This window comes from Aethalodelphis obliquidens, unplaced genomic scaffold, assembly GCF_003676395.1.
Source record: "Aethalodelphis obliquidens isolate GAN/ISIS:26980383/991018 unplaced genomic scaffold, ASM367639v1 scaffold24, whole genome shotgun sequence".
NCBI lineage: Eukaryota > Metazoa > Chordata > Mammalia > Artiodactyla > Delphinidae > Aethalodelphis > Aethalodelphis obliquidens.
Window position 1 is genome coordinate 14,047,918 of NW_020837968.1, and position 23,225 is coordinate 14,071,142.

At 38.3% G+C, this 23,225-nt stretch overlaps 1 protein-coding gene and 1 non-coding gene across 4 annotated transcripts in view; both read right to left on the bottom strand.

Annotated features, from left to right (window-relative positions):
* Nucleotides 1–23,225, bottom strand: part of RAB3GAP2 (RAB3 GTPase activating non-catalytic protein subunit 2) — a 90,129-nt gene that overhangs the window by 26,597 nt on the left and 40,307 nt on the right. For all 3 annotated transcript variants that reach the window (XM_027122222.1, XM_027122223.1, XM_027122221.1), the window contains exons 9-19: nt 21,456–21,554; nt 13,542–13,690; nt 12,277–12,356; nt 12,064–12,153; nt 10,153–10,292; nt 7,807–8,023; nt 7,091–7,234; nt 6,771–6,853; nt 6,352–6,416; nt 2,999–3,089; nt 858–985 (exon numbers count right to left, since the gene is read on the bottom strand). In XM_027122222.1, the coding sequence (XP_026978023.1) occupies nt 858–985; nt 2,999–3,089; nt 6,352–6,416; nt 6,771–6,853; nt 7,091–7,234; nt 7,807–8,023; nt 10,153–10,292; nt 12,064–12,153; nt 12,277–12,356; nt 13,542–13,690; nt 21,456–21,554 (1,286 nt within the window). The remainder of the gene's footprint in view (nt 1–857; nt 986–2,998; nt 3,090–6,351; nt 6,417–6,770; nt 6,854–7,090; nt 7,235–7,806; nt 8,024–10,152; nt 10,293–12,063; nt 12,154–12,276; nt 12,357–13,541; nt 13,691–21,455; nt 21,555–23,225) is intronic.
* On the bottom strand, nt 18,858–18,989 carry LOC113628693 (small nucleolar RNA SNORA36 family). Its single transcript, XR_003436186.1, has one exon. It is a non-coding gene; the product is annotated as a small nucleolar RNA SNORA36 family (small nucleolar RNA).

Genomic DNA, 23,225 nt, shown 5'->3' on the forward strand with positions numbered 1-23,225 from the left:
CGTGTATGTGTATTTACAATAAAAGGCATCCACTTTAAAACTCAATTAACTTTCAGATACACCAGATGAGTTTTATAAAAGCATTACCAGTGACTTGAAAAATCACTAAAATCACCTTAATAATTTTCCTTTAGACAAATAAAAGACATGAGGCCCTGATGCCAGGCAACCTGCCCAAGGTCACATAGTAGTCGAGGGAAGAGAGGACAGTATTTCTCTCTATTCTCTATCAGGAGAAATGCAATTTCTCTAGCTGGAAAGTAAGAATTTTGTATACTCTCCTCAGAAATGAGCAACACTGCACTGTAATAGAGATTACAAGGTGCTATCAGTTTTTTACGTTTTATAGAATAAAAACGCAGAACATTTTCTACAATGACTTTAAACACTCTGATGTACGATAAAATATTTTTTTTAATGTATTTCATTACATAGGAAACAACAGAGTAGTATGAGCTTGCTAACAACACAGAAAAGCTGGACTCTTCTGTTTGGCAGAATCTTTTTTTTTCTTTAAAAGAAATTAAAATTTTGCTACTTCAGTAAACTGCATATATTTTAAATGGCAAACCCTGTCCAGAAGAAGTTGTATTGTAAGAAGTAACCTTAAAAAATAAGGAAAACCAAATGCTTCTAGGTATTAAAAATGGATTAACAATAAGTTCAATATTCTAGCCTAAATAATATAAATTTAGCAGCAAGGCACGGAAAGCCAGCAGAAGGTCTTGTAAAGAAAATACTGTTTTTTTACACCTAAAAAAAAAAAAACCTTAATATTCTACTTCTTTACTACCAATTAAAAAAATAAAAAATATTCAAAGAGATTATTTTGTATAATGAATAATGGGATTACTCACATTATCAGAGAATGGCGTGTCTGAATGAAAATCAATGGAATTTAATTGACTGACAGACTCATAAAGATGGAGTAATTTCAATTTATTGGCACAAAACTGTAGCAATCCTTCATCAACACACTCAAGCTCTACAAGGTAGAAGGAAAAAATAGATATGTTTAACAGACTGATAAAAAAAGCCTTTCTTTCATTAAATCTCTTAATATTACATAATTCTTTGATGTTCTATTTTATTAAATATTGGGATGCTTAAGCTATAATGGATTAAGAAGGCAAAAATAATTTTTCCCGTCATGGCAAAATGTCTAAATCTTTTAAGGAAACAAAGTGCTCTAACAGAAGGGGACGTTAAAAAGAAAAAAAGAAAGGCAGAAGAAATATTTTAGTCTAGTACTCAAATTTAAATAAATGATTTGGAAACAGGTTTGAAAATGTTCTCCCTCACCCGTCAGTCATATGTTGTCTATTATGCTCACACCCTGAGGAAGGACAAATAGAAAGTTGCCTGCCTCTTCTTATTATCATGGTCAAAGATATTATAATTCGACCAGAAAATGTGGATTGTGACAGAGGTATCCTCAAGAAAGGCTGGCAAAAAGTAGAATTCCACTTAATATCCTCCATCAATCAGGTTTTTTTTTCAAGGTTAGTGCTGGAAAAATACTCTCTGTATAATACATATGATAATTTAAATATTTATTTCTAATACAAATGAATACTTCTTCTCTAAAAAGGCAGACACTGAAAACTCCCAAGAACTCTGATATGGGATATAGTAACATGGAAGACTGTCCAAGTTCTTACAGCCATGATAAAACTTAGCATACTGAATACTTGACATTTTTAGGAGTCTCATTCATGGGTAGAACTTGGAACTAGTGATGTTACAGAACTCTGACAATGGTGTCTGGTTTACTCCCAGCCTAGTGCAAGATAATTTTTAACTTAATAAATTTTGATATTTTTTAAGGCCTTAGGATGGGATAGGGGGACTTTATCAGTGCACTATACTTTTTGAAAGAGGTATTTCTAACAAGCTGTATGCATTACAGGAGTTTACTATTTACCAAGAGTCAGCTTTACACATGTGTTGGAAAAAAAAATTCTCAAAATTAGGATGCTTGAAAGTCCTGAAACAGCATATTATGACTTATCTATTAAGTTACTCTAAGTTGGCTTAAATGTAATTAAATACACAGCTGGTTTCATATTTACACGACAAGCAAAAAGTCATGACTAGATGAAATCACTGCATCACACACTACATTTTTAAATGATGTTAGGAATTCAGAATAAATTAAATTTTTCTAGCTCGGCTGGACAGAATGTGGAGTTACAAACCCACAGTTACAGATGTAATTCTTTTCCAGACAAATACATTCTGAACAGTAACAAACAACCAGAAAACTCAGAACTGGTCATGTAATCATAGTCTGTGATTTTGGAAGCCCTAGTTCCGTTCATGAGGGACATGGATGAAAAACTGTGGATTCCATACATTAACAAAACATAAATCAAAGCCTAGAATTTTTTTTTAATCATTATCATAGTCAAAACAACATTACTTAAAGTTAAATAAGACATAATGGCAGCAAGAGAACCTGGCTGTTTTTTGCTTACCACCAGTCATCTCGTCCCCTCCTGCCAATGGCTTTCACAACGCTCTACAGCTATTACCACAATAATCACTTCCCATCATTCTATACTGATATCTTTCCTCCCAGTAGATGGAGTCAAACGAAAACTATTTACAGTAAGAAACAGAGGCAACATATTCAGAGAAAGCTCAGAGGAAGATCAACAGCATACAGGGAATTAAAACAGCAACAGGGAATTAAAAAGTTCCCAATACTAAAGGTATGAAATAAGTTTCCTTCTTTCTTATATATTATTTCCACATTAAAGTAACATGATGGGGAATTCCCTGGCAGTCCAGTGGTTAGGACTCTGCATTTTCACTGCTGAGGGCTGGTCAGGGAACTAAGATCCCACAAGCCGTTCGGCCTGGCCGAAAATTTAAAAATTAATTAATTAAAAAATACAGTAACATGATGGCATCATAAGCAGTTAATACTTTCTATCATCAGAGTTATAAAATTTGAGATGGGACCATAACCTCCAGTCAGTACAAATCCTATTACCTTGATTTTGTAAAGTGTCCATTAACGTCTGAGTGATGTTTCTAAGGCAGGAAAATGGTAAACGTATGCTTGCCAAAATGCTTTCCAATGCCTAGAAGAAAGATATGGAGCAATTCTCATAATTAGAAGGCAGTGATTTTGTTCTTTAAAGTTTACATTTATGCCTATACTTTCACTACCCCAAGTTTCAAAGGGAAGCTCCATTTTTAAGATGTTTTATTATACTTACCTGAGAGTTAAAGTTGCATCATAAGTACTATGTAATCAATTTCATGTCATGCCAAACATGGTACAATGACAGAAAGTCCAGACTGAGAACGAAACAACTTAGAAGGCTATTGATGTTCAACAGAATGGCCAAGACAAAACAGAAACAGAGATAAAGGTATTCACCAATGAGTCTGAATAAGTTTATACTCTATAGGTATAAATGAAAAGCAGACACTGTCATTGTCATGTCAATAATAAAAGCAGACAATAACTTAATTACTGCTATATTACTGCACTTGAGCATGGCTGGCTGAATCCACAGGCCATGCTAGATATGTGTGTATATATATATATATATACACACACACACTCCCCACCTACCCGCTTCCTACCCACTAGTAGATATTTAAGAGTGGTTATCATCAGTTCCAAAATCCCTCTTCATGCCTAAAGAAGCAACAATCAGAATCACAAATGGGTCAGACACAGCACCTGAAGTTCCTACTTATCTGTTCATATCAGCACATTAAATTGGATTTTGACTGATGAGATTAAGTAGTCTAAAAGGTAGGCTAAGAATGTGGCATGAGACAAATATCAGACTGTAACACAACAACTCTGTGTGTCTGTGGAGGAGAAATGGGCGTAGAGGGCGGCTCAAGAGGTTGGTCCGGCCTATGATGAGGCAACTGGGTGAAGGATATAAAGAAAGTGACCAAAGAGGCAAATACCCTGGAAAATGTAATCTGCCTCTGTTCTGTATACTATCACACAAGCTAGCAGATGGCTCACTGTCCTATTATTCAGTCTTCCAAAGTCTAAACTGGTTTCTTTTCCCCCTTAACTGTTGTAAAACAATACACAACTTTCACTGTTAGGTTGTCTAGTATTTTTAATAAAATTCATAGCTTCATACAAAATTCAGTAGTAGAGTAAAACAAAAAAAATCAAGAAGACAGTGTGCACTATGCTGAAGTTTCCCAATTTCGTTGTTCCATGATGTAAGATAAGAAAGATGGTATCAAAATGAGAACTGTGTGGGTTATGAGCTTCCTTTCCACGACCGATGCCCTAAACTGCCTCTCCACATGCCCACCTTCTCACAAGAGTCCCTTTAATAACGGAGGCTGCCCTGAGGAAGATGAGAGCCCATGAGTGCTGTCAGTGGAATGGAAAACTCAATTAAAAGTCAGAGACTTGCCTGTAGTACAATAAGACGATAAACAGCGTTTTTAAAAAATGACTGCCGAAGTGAGAGAGTGGCATGGACATATATACACTACCAAATGTAAAATAGATAGCTAGTGGGAAGCAGCCGCATAGCACAGGGAGATCAGCTCGGTGCTTTGTGACCACCTAGAGGGGTGGGATAGGGAGGGTGGGAGGGAGGGAGACGCAAGAGGGAAGAGATATGGGAACATATGTATATGTATAACTGATTCCTTTGTTATAAAGCAGAAACTAACACACCATTGTAAAGCAATTATACTCCAATAAAGATGTTAAAAAAAAAAAGGACTGTCACAGTAGAATAAGAGGGATAGAAAGAAATTAGTATTCACTAACTCATCCCACTACTTTAGATGCTGTGCATTATGAAAATGATGTATTTGGTAAGGTCCCTGTTTGAAGGAGCTTAAAAGAGGTAAAGAGGAAAAAGTTGGGGAGCTTGACTAATATACACGAAATAATTAGAAAACAAGCATAGTCGGCCCTCTGTATCCATGGGTTCCGCATCTGCAGATTCAACCAACCATGGATTGAAAATATTTGGAAAGAAAAAATTCCACAAAGTTCCAAAAAGCAAAACTTGAATTTGCCACACACTTGCAACTATTTACATTGCACTTACATTGTATTTACAACTGTTTACATAGCACTTACATTGTGTTAGGTATTACAAGTAATCTAGAGAGGATTTAAAGTATACAAGAGAACGTGCCTAGGTTATATGCAAATATTACACCATTTTATATAAGGGACTTAAGCATCCTGAGATTTAGGTATCACAGGGGGTCCTGAAATCAATGCTCCCGAGGATACTGAGGGACGATTATAGTCATTAGCTCTCTGGTTCTGATTAAAAGTAGAGCTCAGAGGCATCCATGAGGATTGATTTGTCAGGTAAGAATTTATAGTTAGAACCTGAGCAGCATTATGAGGGACTGGGATAGGAGGAGAGTAGGAGTAATATAATGAGTTACCATATTATAAGCAGGAGCCTGGAAAAGGTAACCAGTCTGACTATATCATGAGAGGCGGAGGCTGTGGAGCTACAAGGCCTCTTCCACAGTATAAATGCGAATGTCAATTAGTACTTTGAGAAGCAATTTATCATCAACTAGTACAGCCAAAGCTCATACCTAGCAATTCCACTCTTACACATGTGCACCAGCAAAAATGTACAAGTATAAGCACACTATCATTGTTGTTAATAGCAAAAAACTAGAAACAAGCTAAATGTCCACTGACAGGAGAGTGAACAAATAAATGGCAGTCACAGAGTGGAATTCAGATAGCACAGTACATGAGTCAACTGCAGCTGCAGGCAGCAACGTGGATGAGTCCCAGAAACACAATGCTGAAGGAATGAAGTAAGTCACAGAGGAAGACAGAGCGTGACCCCATTCATATAAAGTTCCCAAAAAGCAGAAAATGCATCAATATGTTTTAAAGGAGCCATACAGAAATGCTGTATCTGTAAAGAAAAGCAAAAGAGAAAGGAACACAAAATTCTGAAGACTGGTTACCTTAGGGATGGGAGAAGGGGACGGGATGGAGGAGGGACGTGCAGGGCTCTTCAGACTTCCTGGTAACATTCTGTTTCCTAAGGTGGGTGGTCACACACGTCGTTGTCTTATTATTATTTAATTTGAATATACGTTATGTATGGGTTTGTTTATGTGTATAAAACACATGTGCTTCCGCATATGGTAATATTACTTAATTAAAGAAAGAAGAGAGGAAAAAAAGAAACAATAGAAGCTTCCACATGGGAATATAAAAAAGGATGAACAGGAATGAAAACACAAAGGAAGATTTTAGCCTGTCATGTTTGGAGGGAAATAGGAAGAAAAAGATTTTGTTAAGAAGGATATGTACTAGCTACTCAGCAAGAAAGTTCATTTATTATATACACTTACTTGTTTTTTGGTTGCAGGGTACTTAATATCGAGAATTAATTCCTTTATTTCTGTTTCAATCAAATCTAGAAAGAAAATTAACCAAAGTAAGATTTTCACTTTTATGACAGTTAAACTTTATTCTGAAAGAAAAAATCATGTATTTGCAATATCAGTCATTCTAAAGGATTTCTGGGTTCTCGCGGAAATCATTGTTTTATTGTTACCAATTTTAATACTCCCTCGATGGCACATTTCATCCTCCAGAGTAATTCCAGTAAAAACTACACATGATTACTTGTACCTCACCTCATTCCAAAAAAGGAGCTGAAATAGCTCATAAATGCACTGAAGTGTTTTGATTGTTCCATTTAGAATATTCTATTAATTAAAAAAAAATGACATAACAGTTTGCTTCATTTTTACTGAAGGACACCTACCAAGATTGGGAGATTTTGCTTTCAGTAACGCTCCCAGTTTCTTCACTAAGTGCATGTCCTTGGCTCGTTCACTCTTCTTATCACTAAAACAATAAATACAACAAATTCTTACAGAATGTGAAACTGTTTTCCTGCTAATTTTGACACGCTCCAGATTTCTTTTTCCTTGCTATTCTTCCTATTTAACTTTAAAGGTTATCAGTCTAATCCGAAAAGAGAACAAAATGATAACTATGAAACAAAGTAAAACTAGTAGCAAATAAAGGACCAGGAAAAGTTAGCAGAGGGACACGAGTAAGCTGGCACGTGATACAACTTACCTCAATGCTAAATGGAAAGGGACATTTACTGTTTTCACACTTCCAGACACTGGATCAACCAGACAGATCTGGTAAGTCTGCGGCTGCCAATTCTGACTGGTAACGTTATTTAAGCCCATTATTTTATAGCCAGGATACAGAAGCCTGAGGAAATCACATACCAACAGGGTAAAAATCTTAGAGAAAGGAAAAATGTTACAAGGTGCTATTATTACAGCTTGGGACCCCTACATTATTATCAACTCAGAAGCATTCGTAAGGCAAATAAATACTGAGACCAAAAACATAAGTAAAGCAGGACCCAACTAGCAGGGTTCTTATACCTTGTTAAAATGTGCTAGAAAATTAAATGAACACAATCAGGCCTAAGCTGCAGTGGTAAACAAAGCATTCACCTCACTCAACATCATCACCAGGGGAACCGGAAAGAATCTTTCCTTTCGAGCCTCCACAGTGTAAGTAAGGGCTGGGGACAAATGACAGCACCAAAGCTGACTTTAATTCAGTAGCATATCACGGCCTCTTCAATCAGATTCCTTTGCTCTTAAATACTTAATCCTTAATTATATACCAGGCACTCGCAGGAAAAAAACGTAATAAAGGACATTTCAATTCTCAAACAACTTGTAATCTAATAAGTAGCTTTAATAAAAGCTTTACTCTAACAAAAGCATTCCTTTCTGTAACCAGGAAAAGGCCCGGCGTTTGCAGCTTACCTGCAGTGCTTTCCCACGTTGAAAGCGCCTACTCTAGGGCCCTGCTGTGTGCTCCACACTTCTAAAATGCCCCTCCGCGGTGCATAGATCACAAGGAACTGAGCTACTCGACTTGGACCCTGAGGACTTCCAAAGGGGGAAAAGTCCACCTTTTCTGGCACTCTTTCGTGGAGGTCCTCTACAATTTGGATCCAACCAGTCTGTGCATCTCGATACCCTTGGAGACAGAGGAAAGGAAAGCTACTTAGTTAGTTATGTCATCTAGGTTTAGCAGTAGCCTCCTGAAGCACTCTGGGATGTTTCTGGCGGCGAGGCGGGGAGCCTTAAGAAAAGCTGTAAAAGTACATTATCGGGGGCTTCCCTGGTGGCGCAGTGGTTGAGAGTCCGCCTGCCGATGCAGGGGACACGGGTTTGTGCCCCGGTCCCGGAAGATCCCACATGCCACGGAGCGGCTGGGCCCGTGAGCCATGGCCGCTGAGCCTGCGCGTCCGGAGCCTGTGCTCCGCAACGGGAGACGCCACAACAGTGAGAGGCCCGCGTACCGCAAAAAAAAAAAAAAAAAAAAAAAAAAGTACATTATCGGGTGGGACGGAGGGAGACAAGAGGGAAGAGATATGGGGACATATGTATATGTATAACTTATTCACTTTGTTGTAAAGCAGAAACTAACACACTATTGTGAAGCAATTATACTCCAATAAAGATGTTAAAAAAAAAGTACATTATCTTTTTATTATGAAATACATTAAACAGAAAAGAAGATAATAATTATGATAATACTAAATCACCAAGTATTAAAACTTCAGATTTTGCTATATTTGCTTCTGATCACTTTTATTTCTTTAAGAAAAAAACAGTTATCCCGGAGGCTTCGTGAGCACCCTTCCCTCATCTCATTCCCCTCCCTCCCACTTTTTAAAAAATTCTGGGGAGGTTATCAGGTTCAGACTTAAAAATACAATTAAAATATAAGAAAAAGATCAAATTGGTTCCCTGCTATTCAAGTCCCTGGGTGATGTGCAGACAGAGGGAAAACACGGACTGCAGAGAGATGGGAAACAGCTCCAGCTTGTGAGAAGAAAGATGCAGCTGACACGTCTTCCACTTGAGGGCGGCCCCTCTCACAGGCAACTGATCCCTCTCTTTCCAGTACAGGGAGGAAAACGACAGACTGCACCAGCTGCAGAAGGACAGGCAACAATGGCAGCGATAAGATCGCCATAGGGGATTTGGACCAGCTGGTATATATTCTGGAAAAGTCTTGCTGAGAACATACCCTTGATGTTGTTTCAGAAGACAAACACCATTTCAGGGAGAAATGATGTATCTGCAGCATTAAAACCTATTTCTAAAGACACTTAACCATGTGGCAGGTAAACACTGCAGGAATTCTCTGGCAAGAAGGTTAATAGTGGCCTCCTGGTCCACAGTAATTTAATGCCCTCAAATCCATTATTCCTCACAATGCTAAAAACAGACCAGATTGCACCAAAATTGTGATTTCTAACCAGTAGTCTGAGCTGACATGTTGCTATTCCAGGTAACTTCAAACAATGCATTCTTCCCTCCTCCCTGGTCAAGGAGATTTTATTTTACTCAGGTTGACAATGTGCCTAGATATTTTCAAGTCTCCCTTATAGTTAAGTTTGTCCACGTGACTAAGTCCTGGCTAATGTATTGTGGAAAAAGCTCGGCAAGACTTCAGAAAGTATCTTCAAAGTGGACTAAATTGGCAGTCTTCCTTTCCCCTTCTTCCTTCCTGGGATGCAGATTAAAAGGCTACACCTTCAGCAGCCATTTGAACCATGAGGTAACTTTGCATGGGGAAGCTACATGGAAGGAGACTGAGTTCCTGAGGACATCACAGTGACACCATATCAACCCTGTACTTGGCTCTATTGTTTGCCACTAAATGCAACTTCTACCTGACAAAGTTACTGAGACACTTAAGTGAACTGACCCAAGCACGTAGATATGGAAGTCAAATGAGAAAAAAATGAATTTTGCTAGGTTTTGCCATCTTAAATCTGAAACACTTGACTTGGCATTCGAGGGGGCAAGAAACTGAATTCAGGAATTGACAATGACAGTGAAAACTGAAAAGAGGGATGTAAGGAAGAGGTTAAAAGTGCCTGAGTTGGTCAAACTTAAAGGATGTATCAGTTAGACTACTGGATCAAGTGTTGCTGATCTGAGTTTATGGTTTAAACAAACAAACAAACAAAAAGCATAAACGTAAAGAATTAAACACTGTTATCAACCAGAAGCTGAAGAAGGATAACACTGTCCAACTGCTGGGGTAGAAAGCAAGTTAACTTTTTTTTCTGGATTTTTGTAAGGAAGTACCTTTCCACATGCGTATTGCAATTCCTCTAGCTACGTCCAACAAAATAATTCTGCCAAAATCATCTGTTACTGCTGCCAGCGTGTTACATGGAGACAGACATATACTTTCACCATGGCGTCTAGAATCTGGAAGTCCAAACCTGATATTTGAAAGAAAACAGAAAGCTCAAATCAAAGTGCAATCTAGAAATACATAAAAGAATAATGAAATGCATTAACAAAATAGGCTGAATCTGTTTTTATATAAAGAAGTATGAACTTTCTATGGATTAATACCTAATTTATTAACTGATTACACCACATTTTGCAATACAAAATGCATAAGGAAATTTCTTCTGTTACAAAATAAAAACACCTAGGTTTTATTTCAGAGATTTTCTATATAGATATCCACAACCTATTTTCAGAGAGTCTCAAGTACAACTAGATTTCCTTGATTAAGTGATACATCATAGGAAACAATACCCTCACAACCAACTAAATTTTAGAATACTCTGCTCCTACACAGGCATCTGTGTAGTTCTGATTTCTGATCTATTCTCTTTTTTTTTTCCTAGATATCATATCTTGCTGATACCAATGCAGGTACAAGAACGTTCCTTCTTCTAAATAGTTACCTGTAAACTGCTCTTGATCTATTATTAATCTTATTAGAACTGTGAGTAAAATAAAAGTAAAGAGGTACTGAGAAAGGACCAGAAGAGCTCATTTTGAAAAAAGTCCCTGCGACAAAGTACTCAAACTTTGTTACATCTCTTTGGATGCATAAGGGCCATTGGGCTTATTTCTTGATTCTTGGGTGATCTTAGAAAATGTGATGTGTTATAACATACTTTAAGATGGAAAAAACCCTGGAAGATTATCTTTAATCAATTTTAATAACAGATAATTAGTTATATCTCTTTAGTTGAAGAACATCTAAAAAAAGGAGAGGAGGTTTCTAGTTCCCTTTCTATTGGGTAATAAAAAATGATTTAAAAACAGAATCAGGCAAAAATCATACTGACTCCCCGCAAAACCTGACGAATCCACTCAATGTCCTACAGCACTGCTGAAGCAAGCAAGGAAGCAAAGCCGGCATGTTGAAGATGCTTGGATGCACGGGACCCCCCCTTTTTATTTATTTATTTTTTAAAGAAATCACTAAGTCCTTTTTGAGTTTCTACAGCTTAATGACAAACTAAACTTTTTACAGAAAGAAATCCAACAGCTATCAAAAAACCAATTTTCCTGCAACTTAAGCTAAGTGTACAGGTGTTTGTAGAAGAGCACACTCAACACATACATACTGAGCCCCCACTACATGACAGGGAGACAGCTGTGATAAAACAGGTAAGATATCTTAGTCCTCGTGGACTTTACATTCTGGTGGAAAAAACTAGTCCCACATTGGGCTTCCCACGTGGCGCAGTGGTTAAGAATCCGCCTGCCAATGCAGGGGACACGGGTTCAAGCCCCGGTCCAGGAAGATCCCACATGCCGCAGAGCAACTAGGCCTGTGCACCACAACTACTGAGCCTGTGCTCTAGAGCCTGTGAGCCACAACTACTGAGCCCACGTGCCACCACTACTGAAGCCTGTGCACCCAGAGCCCGTGCTCCGCAACAAGAGAAGCCACTGCAACGAGAAGCCCGTGCACCAGGACAAAGAGTAGCCCCGGCTCACCGCAACTAGAGAAAGCCTGCGCACAGCAACAAAGACCCAATGCAGCCAAAAATAAATAAATAATATATATATATATATATATATAAATATATATATATATATATATAAATTAGTCCCACATTAATGACTTTTAGAAGCTCCAAAGACTCAGGAAATCAACAAATCAGCTAAGCACACAGAAAGACCATTAATTCAAGAGCGCATTCCTAAGAATACTAAAATGTGAGAAGAGCACGACAGACTTGCCTTACAGCTAATGGGGTAGCTGGTTCAACCTTGGGTTTTTGCTTCTGCACAGCTTCTTCTTCATGCTTGCTTTTCCAACCAAGCCAACCACTGGAAAGAAAGCAAATTCAGACTAAAACCAGGGCTTCCAGAGTTTTAAACTGCAGACTATCAAAATATAAGTTAAAACCTAGTGAGATGCAAATTAGATCATTTAAATTGTGATGTAATTACCTGGCAGCATTAAATAAAGCAGAAGTGAGTTTACTTGCCACTGCTAGTGCAACGTGAGATAATAATGGTTGCGTGCTTCCCTGAAAAACAGAACATTTGAAAGAGAAAACAACAGCTGACAGATAAACAAAATATATTTTCTAAACGAGATGTACCTTAAAAAGGTAGGAGGTAGCAATATAATCAAAAGTTTTAACTCTACAGTTTAAAAGGGAATCCCCTGGTGGTCCAGTGGTTAGAACTCCGTGCTTCCACTGCAGGGGGCTCGGGTTTGATCCCTGTTCGGGGAACTAAGATATCGCAAGCCATGTGGCATGGCCAATTAAAACAAGAAAAAGAAAAGTAAAATCACTAGTAGTTTAGTTATCTTTAGGATTTCCCTCTTTAAATTGTAATTAATGAAAAAAAATTAAACTAGAACAGTAAAATGGCATTTTTCTACCAGGGCTATTGATTTCTTATCCACATACAAGCGGCCCTTTTCCCTCTTATTTTTTTTTTCCATTTTTTAACCAGTTTTTATTTAGAAATGTTTCATATTATACAAAAAAATTTTTAAGTATAGTTGATTTACAATGTTGTGTTAGTTTCAGGTGTATAGCAAAGTGATTCAGCTATATATATATATATATGTTTTTCTTTTGCAGATTCTTTTCCATTATACATTATTATAAGATATTGAATATAGTGCCCTGTGCTATACAGGAGGACCTTGTTATTTATCTATTTTATATATAGGAGTGTGTATATATTTATCCCAAACTCCTAATTTATCCCTCCCCCTCTTTTTTTTAAAAATGTATTTATTAAAGCAAAAAGGTGGTTTGAACCATTTTGAGAAGGGTGCTGTTTAAGCGAACAACAGTAGATACCAAATCTAACACCTAATTTTTCCCAATTTTAGGAAGCAATTTTCACCACTTTATCAACTATAGTTGGCGGCTTGCTCTGTCTTTACAATTCCTCATTTACTCAAATCCCTGGTGGGCTGACATCACTAACAACACTAAGCCTCTGACTACTGCACCAATATTTAAAGACAACTCAACTGAGAATTCGGGGCATCAGAAACAAAGAAGGCTGTTTGTATTACACTGACTTTAGTACCTTCTCAGTTAATCTAAAGAATTTAGAAGAAAGTGAGTTGAGACTAATTTTAGCTTACACTGAAACTTAGAAATGTACTGCTTAATCTTTCTAAGGCTATGTTACCATCCCAATTTGTAGATATGTTGAAAAATCAAGATCCGTGATGAAACACTTACCTCTAAAGCATAGAAGAAGCCCGTAAATGGATTGGACCCTACAGTGATATACTGAGACATAGCGGGTGGGCTGTTTTTAATTGCTGCATTATATCCACCTATATTGGAGGCAGTCTTCATTTGATCAAAAGGGGACAGAGTCATAATACCTAATGATAAAACAGCAATAACAACACATGATTTTAATGAACTGAAATGACACTGTCATTTCAGGTTATCAGATTTTTATTTCCACTCCATTCTAAGATGCTAACTGCTGAGTTTCATTTAACAGACAAAAGTCATTTTCAAAAGCTACAAGATCAATATCATAAAACATAAAGATATTAAAGTTGCCACCTATAATTACTCTAAGCTATAAAATACTACAAAATTTAAATATTAATTTTTAAACATACAAATTCAAATGGTACAGATATATAGAGTCCACCAATATCTCTAGGTATTAGTTCACTTCTTCAAGGTAACAACTGAAACAGTTTCTTATGCTGCTTTCCAGAAATGTTGTACGCACATAAATGACAGCACACCAAATAAACTGATGTGTGCCTTGTTTTTTTTAATTTAATAAAATATCAAGGAGACATGCCTCATTCTTGGCAATCACTCAGAGTATTCCACTGTGTGGCCATGCCATAACTGATCTGACCTTCTGATGGACATTTATGTTGTTTCCCACTTTTTGCCACTACAAATAATGCTGCAACATATATCCTTGATAGATCTGTGCATATCTATATATAAGTTCATTTGTATGGCAAATCCTCATAAACAGAAGTGCAGGCTCAAAGGGGATCTACCTTTTAAAAAAAATTTTATTAAGTACTGGGACGTTGCATGCTGTAGAGTGCTGCCGGTGTACACCCCGACCAAAAAGGTAGGAGAGCATCTGTACGCCCATATCCTTCCCAACACAGTGAAAATAAACCCTTTCAAACATCTACTGATACCCTGTAGTCCAGAAATCCCCAGGCTTTTACAATGCAGAGGTACTGGTCATTTCCCCAAGGCTCTAAGAACAGAAGTAGACAGACTGAATATTGACGCCCACATGCTGTGTGGGGCAGCAGAGAAGCCAGCGTCATTTAAATGCACCAGGTGGCAGGGAGAGAAGTAGGGGGGCAGTGACCTTAGAGATCTAGAAAGTAAAGATCCTGCTAGATTCCAACACATGTGGCCTTGGGCAGCGTCTTCCAACTCGGGTACTCTTGGTACATGAAGATACCCGGTTGACAGCTTCCGAACACAAACACACTGCAAAATGGAACATGAGTTATTCTAATTTTCATATGTGTGTACTGCCTCGACTTTGAATGCAAATGGTCCAAAAAATGCATTGCTCCTGAAGAAGAATCCTGGTAAAGGAAATGCTTTTAGGGAGTTCATAAGCAAACAACTTACTGGATTTAGGGATTCAAGTCATCAAATAATCCTTACAAAAGCTGAACTGTTCTGAAAGATTACAATGCCTGTCTCATGTTTATGAATGAATTCATGATTCAACATACAGAATGTCTTTACTACATGATTAAAATTGGCATAAGTTCTGCCTTATTCTACCAGCACAACATCAAAGGCTGAATGGTGTCACATAGAAACTGAAATTTAAGTTTCAATACTCTCTCTTCATATTCCCGCACACTATAGGTGTGAGTATAAACGGCTACAAGCTATCCAGCAAAATGGATCCAAAATTTTAAGTGGATTTATTCTCACCCATTCTAAAGAGATGGTTGACCAGTTCTTTCCATCCTTGCCACGAATGATCTCTTCCTTCCCACAATTTAAGTCACCCACTTTTTGTTTTCATTATATAGGAAATTCAATAACACTTTGTCATTTCTTATAACTACAGAACTTTCAAGTTATCAGCCAGGTATACCGCAATATCATTTTGAAACATAATAAGTACAATTGACAATCTTTATTAATAATGTCAAATGCAATTTTTAAAAATTTTTATTAGACTACAGTTGATTTATAATGTTGTGTCAGTTTCTGCTGTACAGCAAGGTGAATCAGTTATACATATACATATATCCACTCTTTTTCAGATTCTTTTCCCATATAGGTCATTACAGAGTATGGAATAGAGTTCCCTGTGCTATACAGTAGGTCCTGATTAGTTATCGATTTTATATATGGTTGTGTGTATATGTCAGTCCCAATCTCCCCATTTATCCCTCCCCCACCTCCCCACCACGCTCCGGTAACCACAAGTTTGTTTTTCACAACTGTGACTTTTTTTTTGTAAATAAGTTCATTTGTACCATTTTTTTAGATTCTACATATAAGCGATATCATATATTTGTCTTTGTCTGACTTACTTCACCCAGTAGGGTCATCCACTTTCAATGCCATCCCTTGCATCCTGTCATTATCAACTATATATTTTTTGAAACTTTGATTTTAAGCGTACCACCTTTTGACCACCACCTCTTAGCTTTCCATCTTAACTACTCTAGTAATCCCCTGTAATAATTCTGCATTTCATTAAGAGTTTCAGTACATTACTCCTACCATTTTCACACTATTTATCCAGTAACTCATGTGATCACTTCGCTTCTTACCTGGTTCTGATTTGTGTTCCATCACAGTCACTCTCTTGCACGACTCCCCTGTCCCCCTCTTCCTCCACATACTCACCTGGCTCAATCTCACCCTTGGTTGACCTAAACTTTCTGCATTCTCTGCTGTCTGCACCGAAAGAGCTGATCATTGTCAGAGAAAAACAATACACCTGAGTTTTAGCATAAGGACCACAAACAAATGGGCATACAACACCAGCCCAAAATCCTACTGTCTTTCTCTGCCCCTCTACCCTCCCATGCCCAAGTCTCTTGAAATCTATTCATTGAAGAAGCCAGGCTGTTGGACACTAATTTCCTACAGTCTAGATTTTGCTGACTGCATCCCCGTGGTATTATTTAACATTCTATCCTGCTCTCTGCATTGGTGGGCTCTAGAGGACTGTTGTCTTTTGATTCACCAATTATAGCACCATTTTTCATTGATTTAAGGTAAATGAAGACATAGCATATATACAGCCCCTCTTTTTCCCCCCATATTCTTCCAATATAACCATATCTCAATTTTTAAATTAAATTCACACTCTCTGTTCTCATTATAAAGAACTCACTGCTGAGACAAGCTGCCTACTGTAATTACACTGCCTTAGATGTGAATTTTTCTTTTCTGGATTTATTACTACCTTGTTATTTAGGGTTTTCCCTGAACAACTGAGGCCTTTCCACACTTTCAAACATCTTACAGTTCTTCTTAATATAAATTTCCATAAAGTCAAACTCACTGGATAATTTTTCTACGTCTATTATACTGGCTAAAGAAGGCCTCTTTGACAAAATGATATTTGAACAGACACCTGAACAAAGTGAGGGAGAGAGCCATGTGACTAGCTGGGTAAAACCTTCCAAGCAGAAAGGGCAACAATTACAAAGACTGCAAAGTGAGAGAATGCTTGTTGTATTTGAGGGTCAGTAAGGAGATCAGCGTGGTGGAACAGGGCAGTGAGGAGGGGAGAGTTCTACAGGAGGTGAAGTCAAAAGGTACCATAAACCAGACAATGTCGGGCCTTGGATGCCACCGTAAGGCCGTTGGGTTTTATCAGGAATAAGATGGGAAGCCACTATAAGGTTGTGAGCAGAGAAGTGACAAAAATATGACTTATATTTCAAAATTAGCTGCTAATTGGTGAACGGATTTTAGAGATCAGAGAAAGGAAGCAGGAAGACCAGTTAGGATTTCTTTCTCCTCGATAGTTCAGGCAAAAGACAAGGGTGGCATGGACTGCTGTGCTGCCAACGACGGAGATGAGACTCGGTCAGATTCAGGATCTACTGTGGGGGTAAGAGAGACAAAGGTGGACTGGATGAGGAGTGTGACAAAAGGAGAACAGTCAAGGACGACTCAAAAGCTTTTGGTGGTGGCGAAAGCAGACGAAGACGAGAGAGAAGAGCAAAGGAGGACCAAGTGTGAGGAGAGGAAATTAAGAATTCTGTTTGGGATCTGTTAAGTTTGGATACCCAGGGGGAAATGTTCAGTAGTTGGAAAATGAGTAAGGAGTTTAGTGAAGAGGTCAGGACAGGAGTCAAAATGGAGATGCTGTGAGTTGATTTCCTGTTCTTATGTTGCTGAGTTTTGAAAGTAGGGGGTGGAAATATTTATTCTTAAATGTACCTCAATGTGGCTTTCATCCTCGCCATTCCACTTAAACTTCTCAGATCAGAGTCAATGAAGACCTAGCTCTATGTCGTCAAATCCAATGGACCTTCTCCTTTCTTGAATTCTATGACGCATTCCACAGTTAACCATTCCCTCCCAAATTTATATGAATCGGGAGCTCTCTCCTGACCTTATGACTCGTATATCCAACTGTCTACTTGGCATCGCCACTTCAATGTCTGATTGTGCCAGAAGTTAACCTGTAAAAAACACAACTCTCCACTTGTCCACTCAAACCTCTGCCTTCTACGCACATTTCAGCCATACCCTGACCATCCACTCAGCTGCTCAAACCTAAAAGCTAAGAAGTCTTTGACCCTTTTCCTTCTCTCGTTTCTAATACCCATTCCTTAGCAAGTGCAAATACATCTCCAACCTGTCTACTTCTCTCTAGCACCACTGCTTCCTCCCTAGACAAAGTCCTCATTCTCTCTTATTGCAACAAACTCCTTGCTGGTCTTCTCTTTATTCTGTAAGCCTCTCTCTAAAGAGCAGTCAGAGGGGTATTTTTAAATATCTCCTACTTAGACTCCATCAATGACGTCCACTGCATTTAGAATAAAACCCGAACTTCTCACCCCTATGAGATCTGACCCCAGTCTACATCTCCAACCTTACCTGGTCCCATTTCCCGCTCACTGTACAATCAAGTCACATCAACCTCCCTTCTGTTTCTTTAAGCCTCCAGTCTTCCATCTCTTCCCACCCCGGGCCTCTATCTTGGCTTCTTCCCATCCTGCATGTCTCAGGAGAGGCCTGTGCTTACCAGTCTACCCAGAGTCCCCTCTTCCTTTACTTCTGTCATAACCCTCTGCTTATTTTCTTCATGATGCTTACTAACATTTCATTATTACCCTATTTATTCATTCGGTTTAATTGTTTATTTTTTGTCTCCCCATCACCAGGACGTAAGCTTCATCAGGGCAGGGGTACTGTCTGCCTTGTATTTCTAGCACCAATATTAGTGCCTGGGGATGTAACAGGTATTCATTCATTTCTTTGTTGAATGAATTAGTCAGACCTCTACATAAAGATGTACACAGAATAAAGCTCATGGCACCTTTCCTTTCTTCATTTTGTAGGCTGGGAGATAAATGAATAGAATAATATTTTCTATCCAATCATTTCTCCTAGCCTGTCTCAATGTTCCAAAGTTTAATTAACAGAACAAGGAAGTCACCCTGAACTGAACTCAACACTTTGGAATTTTGCACATTTTTATGTTAGCAAAAAGTAAAGACAAACGAATGTCTACCAACAAGGTGCTTATTACAGATTATAGGCAGACCTCGGAAATACTGCAGGTTCAATTCCAGACCACTGAAATAAAGGAAATATCACAGCAAAGTGAGTCAATGAATATTCTGGTTTCCCAGTGCAAGTAAAAATTATGGTTACACTATATTGTAGTCTGTTAAGTGTGCAACAGTATGATGTCTAAAAAAACAACATACTGGGCTTCCCTGGTGGCGCAGTGGTTGAGAGTCCGCCTGCCGATGCAGGGGACACGGGTTCGTGCCCCGATCCGGGAGGATCCCACATGCCGCGGAGCGGCTGGGCCTGTAAGCCATGGCCGCTGAGCCTGCGCGTCAACGGGAGAGGCCACAACAGTGAGAGGCCCGCATACCGCAAAAAAACAAAACATACTTACCTTAATTTAAAAATACTTTATTGCTAAAAATTGCTAACCATCATCTGAGCCTTCAGCGACTCATGATCTTTTTGCTGGTAGAGGGGTTGAAATATTTCAAGAATTACCAAAATATGACACAGAGACACGAAGTGAGCAAATCCTTTTGGAAAAACGGCACCAACAGACCTGCTCAACACAGGGTTTGTAAAAAAGCAGTACCTGTGACACGCAATAAAGCAAAGCAAAATAAAACAAGGTCTACCTGTATTCTGTACCAGAAATGCAACAGTACACAAAGATAATCTGCGTGTCAGGGATCTTCTGTTCCCCCCTCTGGATTCACACTCCTTCCTTCTCTCCCTGCTGGCCCCAGGAGCCAGTATGTGCATATTATTAGCCCAGACTTCAAGTTGGGTTCAGACAATGGGAAGTCTCACCAGGACATCAAAGACAGAAAGGAGAAGGAAGACAGGATACCTATTTCCTTGCGACCACTGGCCAAAAGCCATCCTGCTCTTGAGGCGCTGATTCTACTCATTATCTCCAATGAGCAGAATTTAGGCCTAGGAGTGGTTAACAGCTGCACTGCTAATCAGCCCGCAAGACGCTGTACTATCCTTTGTGGTTCTCCTATACAACATCTGTATAAGTAGTTTCTCTGCAAATAAAACCTCTTTCAATTATCCTATTTCAAGGATGCCATCTGTCTTCTACTAGGACTCTGAGAAAATGTATATTTAGCAAAACTGTGGTGAAAGCCTCTTTGTAATATGTTGATTGGAAAAGGGCTACAATGTAGTTGTCATGATAGAATCCTTTTATGAAGACATATCTCTGCATAACCATACACATATTACACTTGCACTTACACACGTCTGTAAGGATGTTTACCACAAAGCCAATGGTGAGTATCTCTAGACGGTAGGATTTAGAGGGATTTTTTTTTCCTTTTTTCTTTATATTTTTATGTACTATGTGAAAATTTTAACAAGCATATACTATACTATTAAACAGAAAAAAATAGGTATGTATTTTAAAATAGCATTTCCTTCTTCTCCACACCCATTTCTACTCTTAATTTAGATGCCCATTACTTCTCACCAAGATTATTATAGCTTCCTTACTGCACCTAGTTTCTAGTCTTGACCCCTACACTGCAACCTCTAAACTTCCACCGAAGTGATTTTTCCAACAGGCTAAGTGATAATACCATTCTCCTGTTCAGAATTCTTCAATGACTCTCAACGTGGTGAGGAGAAAGATATACGTTCCTCTGCATAGTATACTAGTCCTTCAGACTCTGACTCCTAGTTACAGACTGGCCTCGCTTGGGCCAGTCTTCATTGTTTTTTCCTGCACACAAGGCACTTCCACCCCAGGCCTAGTACCTGTTGGCTAGAGTGCCTCACCCACGCTTGTTCTCTTGGTCAAGTCCTACTCATTCTTTCCATCTCAGATTGAAGTCAACCTCCTGTTCCCTGATTCCCTTGGTGCTGGGGGCTTCTCCTCTGCTCCCACTACAGCCGGTCCACTTGTCTACTATAACAACCATCATGCTGTGGCACCGTATTGTTTTCACATGTTTCTCCCAACTAGCCTCATGCTTCCTGACAGCAGAGACCCACGTCTTTCCACCTCCACATTCCTGATACCTAAGACAGTATGCCTTCAAATACTAGCTGCAAGAAAAAATCTGCTTTTCTCTATATTTTGCTGGTCTACAAGTTACATGTGTAGAAGACTGATCTATCTGGTAATTATATGAATTAAACACATCTGTATAAAAACAAGTCAAATAGTGGGTGACTTAAAACTGTACAGTACTGCTGCTGAGGGCATAACTGCTAAAACTGCTACCATTTCTTAAAGACATTAAACCTCTGATAATCTCTACGTCTGAACTACCTTCCAGATGTCTCACTAAAGACGATGCATATTCTTTTCACATGAGAATAAATCTACATTTCCAATAAATGAGATAGTTCAATCAAAAAGCATAAGAAGTAAATTCCAAAAGAGCTGGAACTAGTCAGGCTTACCAATACTAGCATGATCGATAATTGTGTCAATATCTTGTAGACCCCACTTCTTATAAGCTAACGGTGGTGGTTGTATGTTCTCATTGCCTGATGCTGCAGCTGTCAAAGATAAAAATTAGACAATCCAAACTTAAATATAATGGAGAAAATGAAGTTTTACCAAAAAATCATCAAGAATAACTTGGTGTATTATTCTAAAATTTCAACTAAAAATAATGAGGCAAAGTCATGTAAACTAGGCATACAGTGAGATTTATTCACACCAACACAAGGCACATAAAATGCAAACATTAAAAGACTAAGTTGGCTGTCATAAGAGATTTTGGAACACTCAAGGAATTAGAGAAGACTATTAAAAATTCTAGACTACCACTAAAAATCAAGGTGAATTCAAACTGCAGTAGAAGCCAAGTAACGAATTTCTCCCCCTTGAGTAAGACAGTGGATAAAATCCTGGAAACAGCAACCAGTGCCTTAGTGAAACCTGATGGTATGACCAGCAAAGGACACATCATAGAAGGGTCTTGAATGCAAGTAACTGAGGCCAGGCTTACCAGAAAGATATGCTAACAGTGATAGCACTGCCAGAAAAATGAATGCAATGCTGATCACTGACCTCAGCATTTCCGCCTAGGGAGTGAATAATGAAAAGAAAAGCAACAGTTCCAGCTCTTGTCACAGGTTCATGCCCAAGGCCCCAGTCATCAGTACATTCTCATGCTACATATTAGAAAACGGCTGGATTCTGGTTGTTTATTCTGGAAGTAGAAGTACTCTGATAAAAGAAAAATGTAATCCTCCTAGCACTCCAGATTTGAGAGTAAGGCCAAGAAGAGAGTTTTCCTATATTGTGAAATAAAAGTCACAACAGTCTGCAGCTAAGTAATCAGAATTATTTTTAGAGCAACTTAAAATAAATAAGAAGGCACGAAGTGGCTTACTTACTTACCTCCTAGGAGATAAAATGGCTTTATGGACTCATACATAACAAAATAAATGGAAATTCAAAAACAGTAAAAATGAAACGGCTGACGATACCAATTAAAACACAATTGTCTACTTCTCGTTTATTTTATGGACAGAATTTTTATCTACAGAAAATGGCCAGTCTCTTTGGGCACATACATTAACGGTAACTATTATGTCTCCAAGATAACAAAGATATTGAAACTTATGGAGGGCTAAATTTAAATAATTTAAAAGATTATGAAAATAGGTATAAAAATTCAAACAAATTTTGACTTTACAGAAAAGCATGTACTATTAAAGAGCAATATAACCAAGAATGTTACAATCTGCTAAAAGGACAGTGAAAATGTTTCTATTGCAATGTAAGATGCTGCATTCTTTCCTTAGAAGAAATTGTTTCTTGTGTGTCTTATAGTTTAGTTCTGGATTTATGAACAAGCTTTATGAATCAGATAACACATCTTAATTAAACTCTTCTTTCAGGGAGCTGTCTGAATCATTTAAGAGTTAAACTTTGTTTGCTCTTTTTAGGACCATTAGGCTCCTTTATCCAAACCCAGTGGGGAAAGTCAGCACCAACACTGGTATTTTCATTGCTTTTAAGGCTTTTTGTTCCCATGACTTTAACATCTCTAAAACTGGAATCTTAAAATCAATGGTGTGACTCTCACTGGCAGCATTTTTACTTCTTAGTGAAACAGAAAATAATAGTGCACCTTATAATCAATGGCATCTTGAATCTGATGAAAACCAATATCCTCTTCTAAAGACATAATAGCATCAGAGTGTAAACTAGGGGTA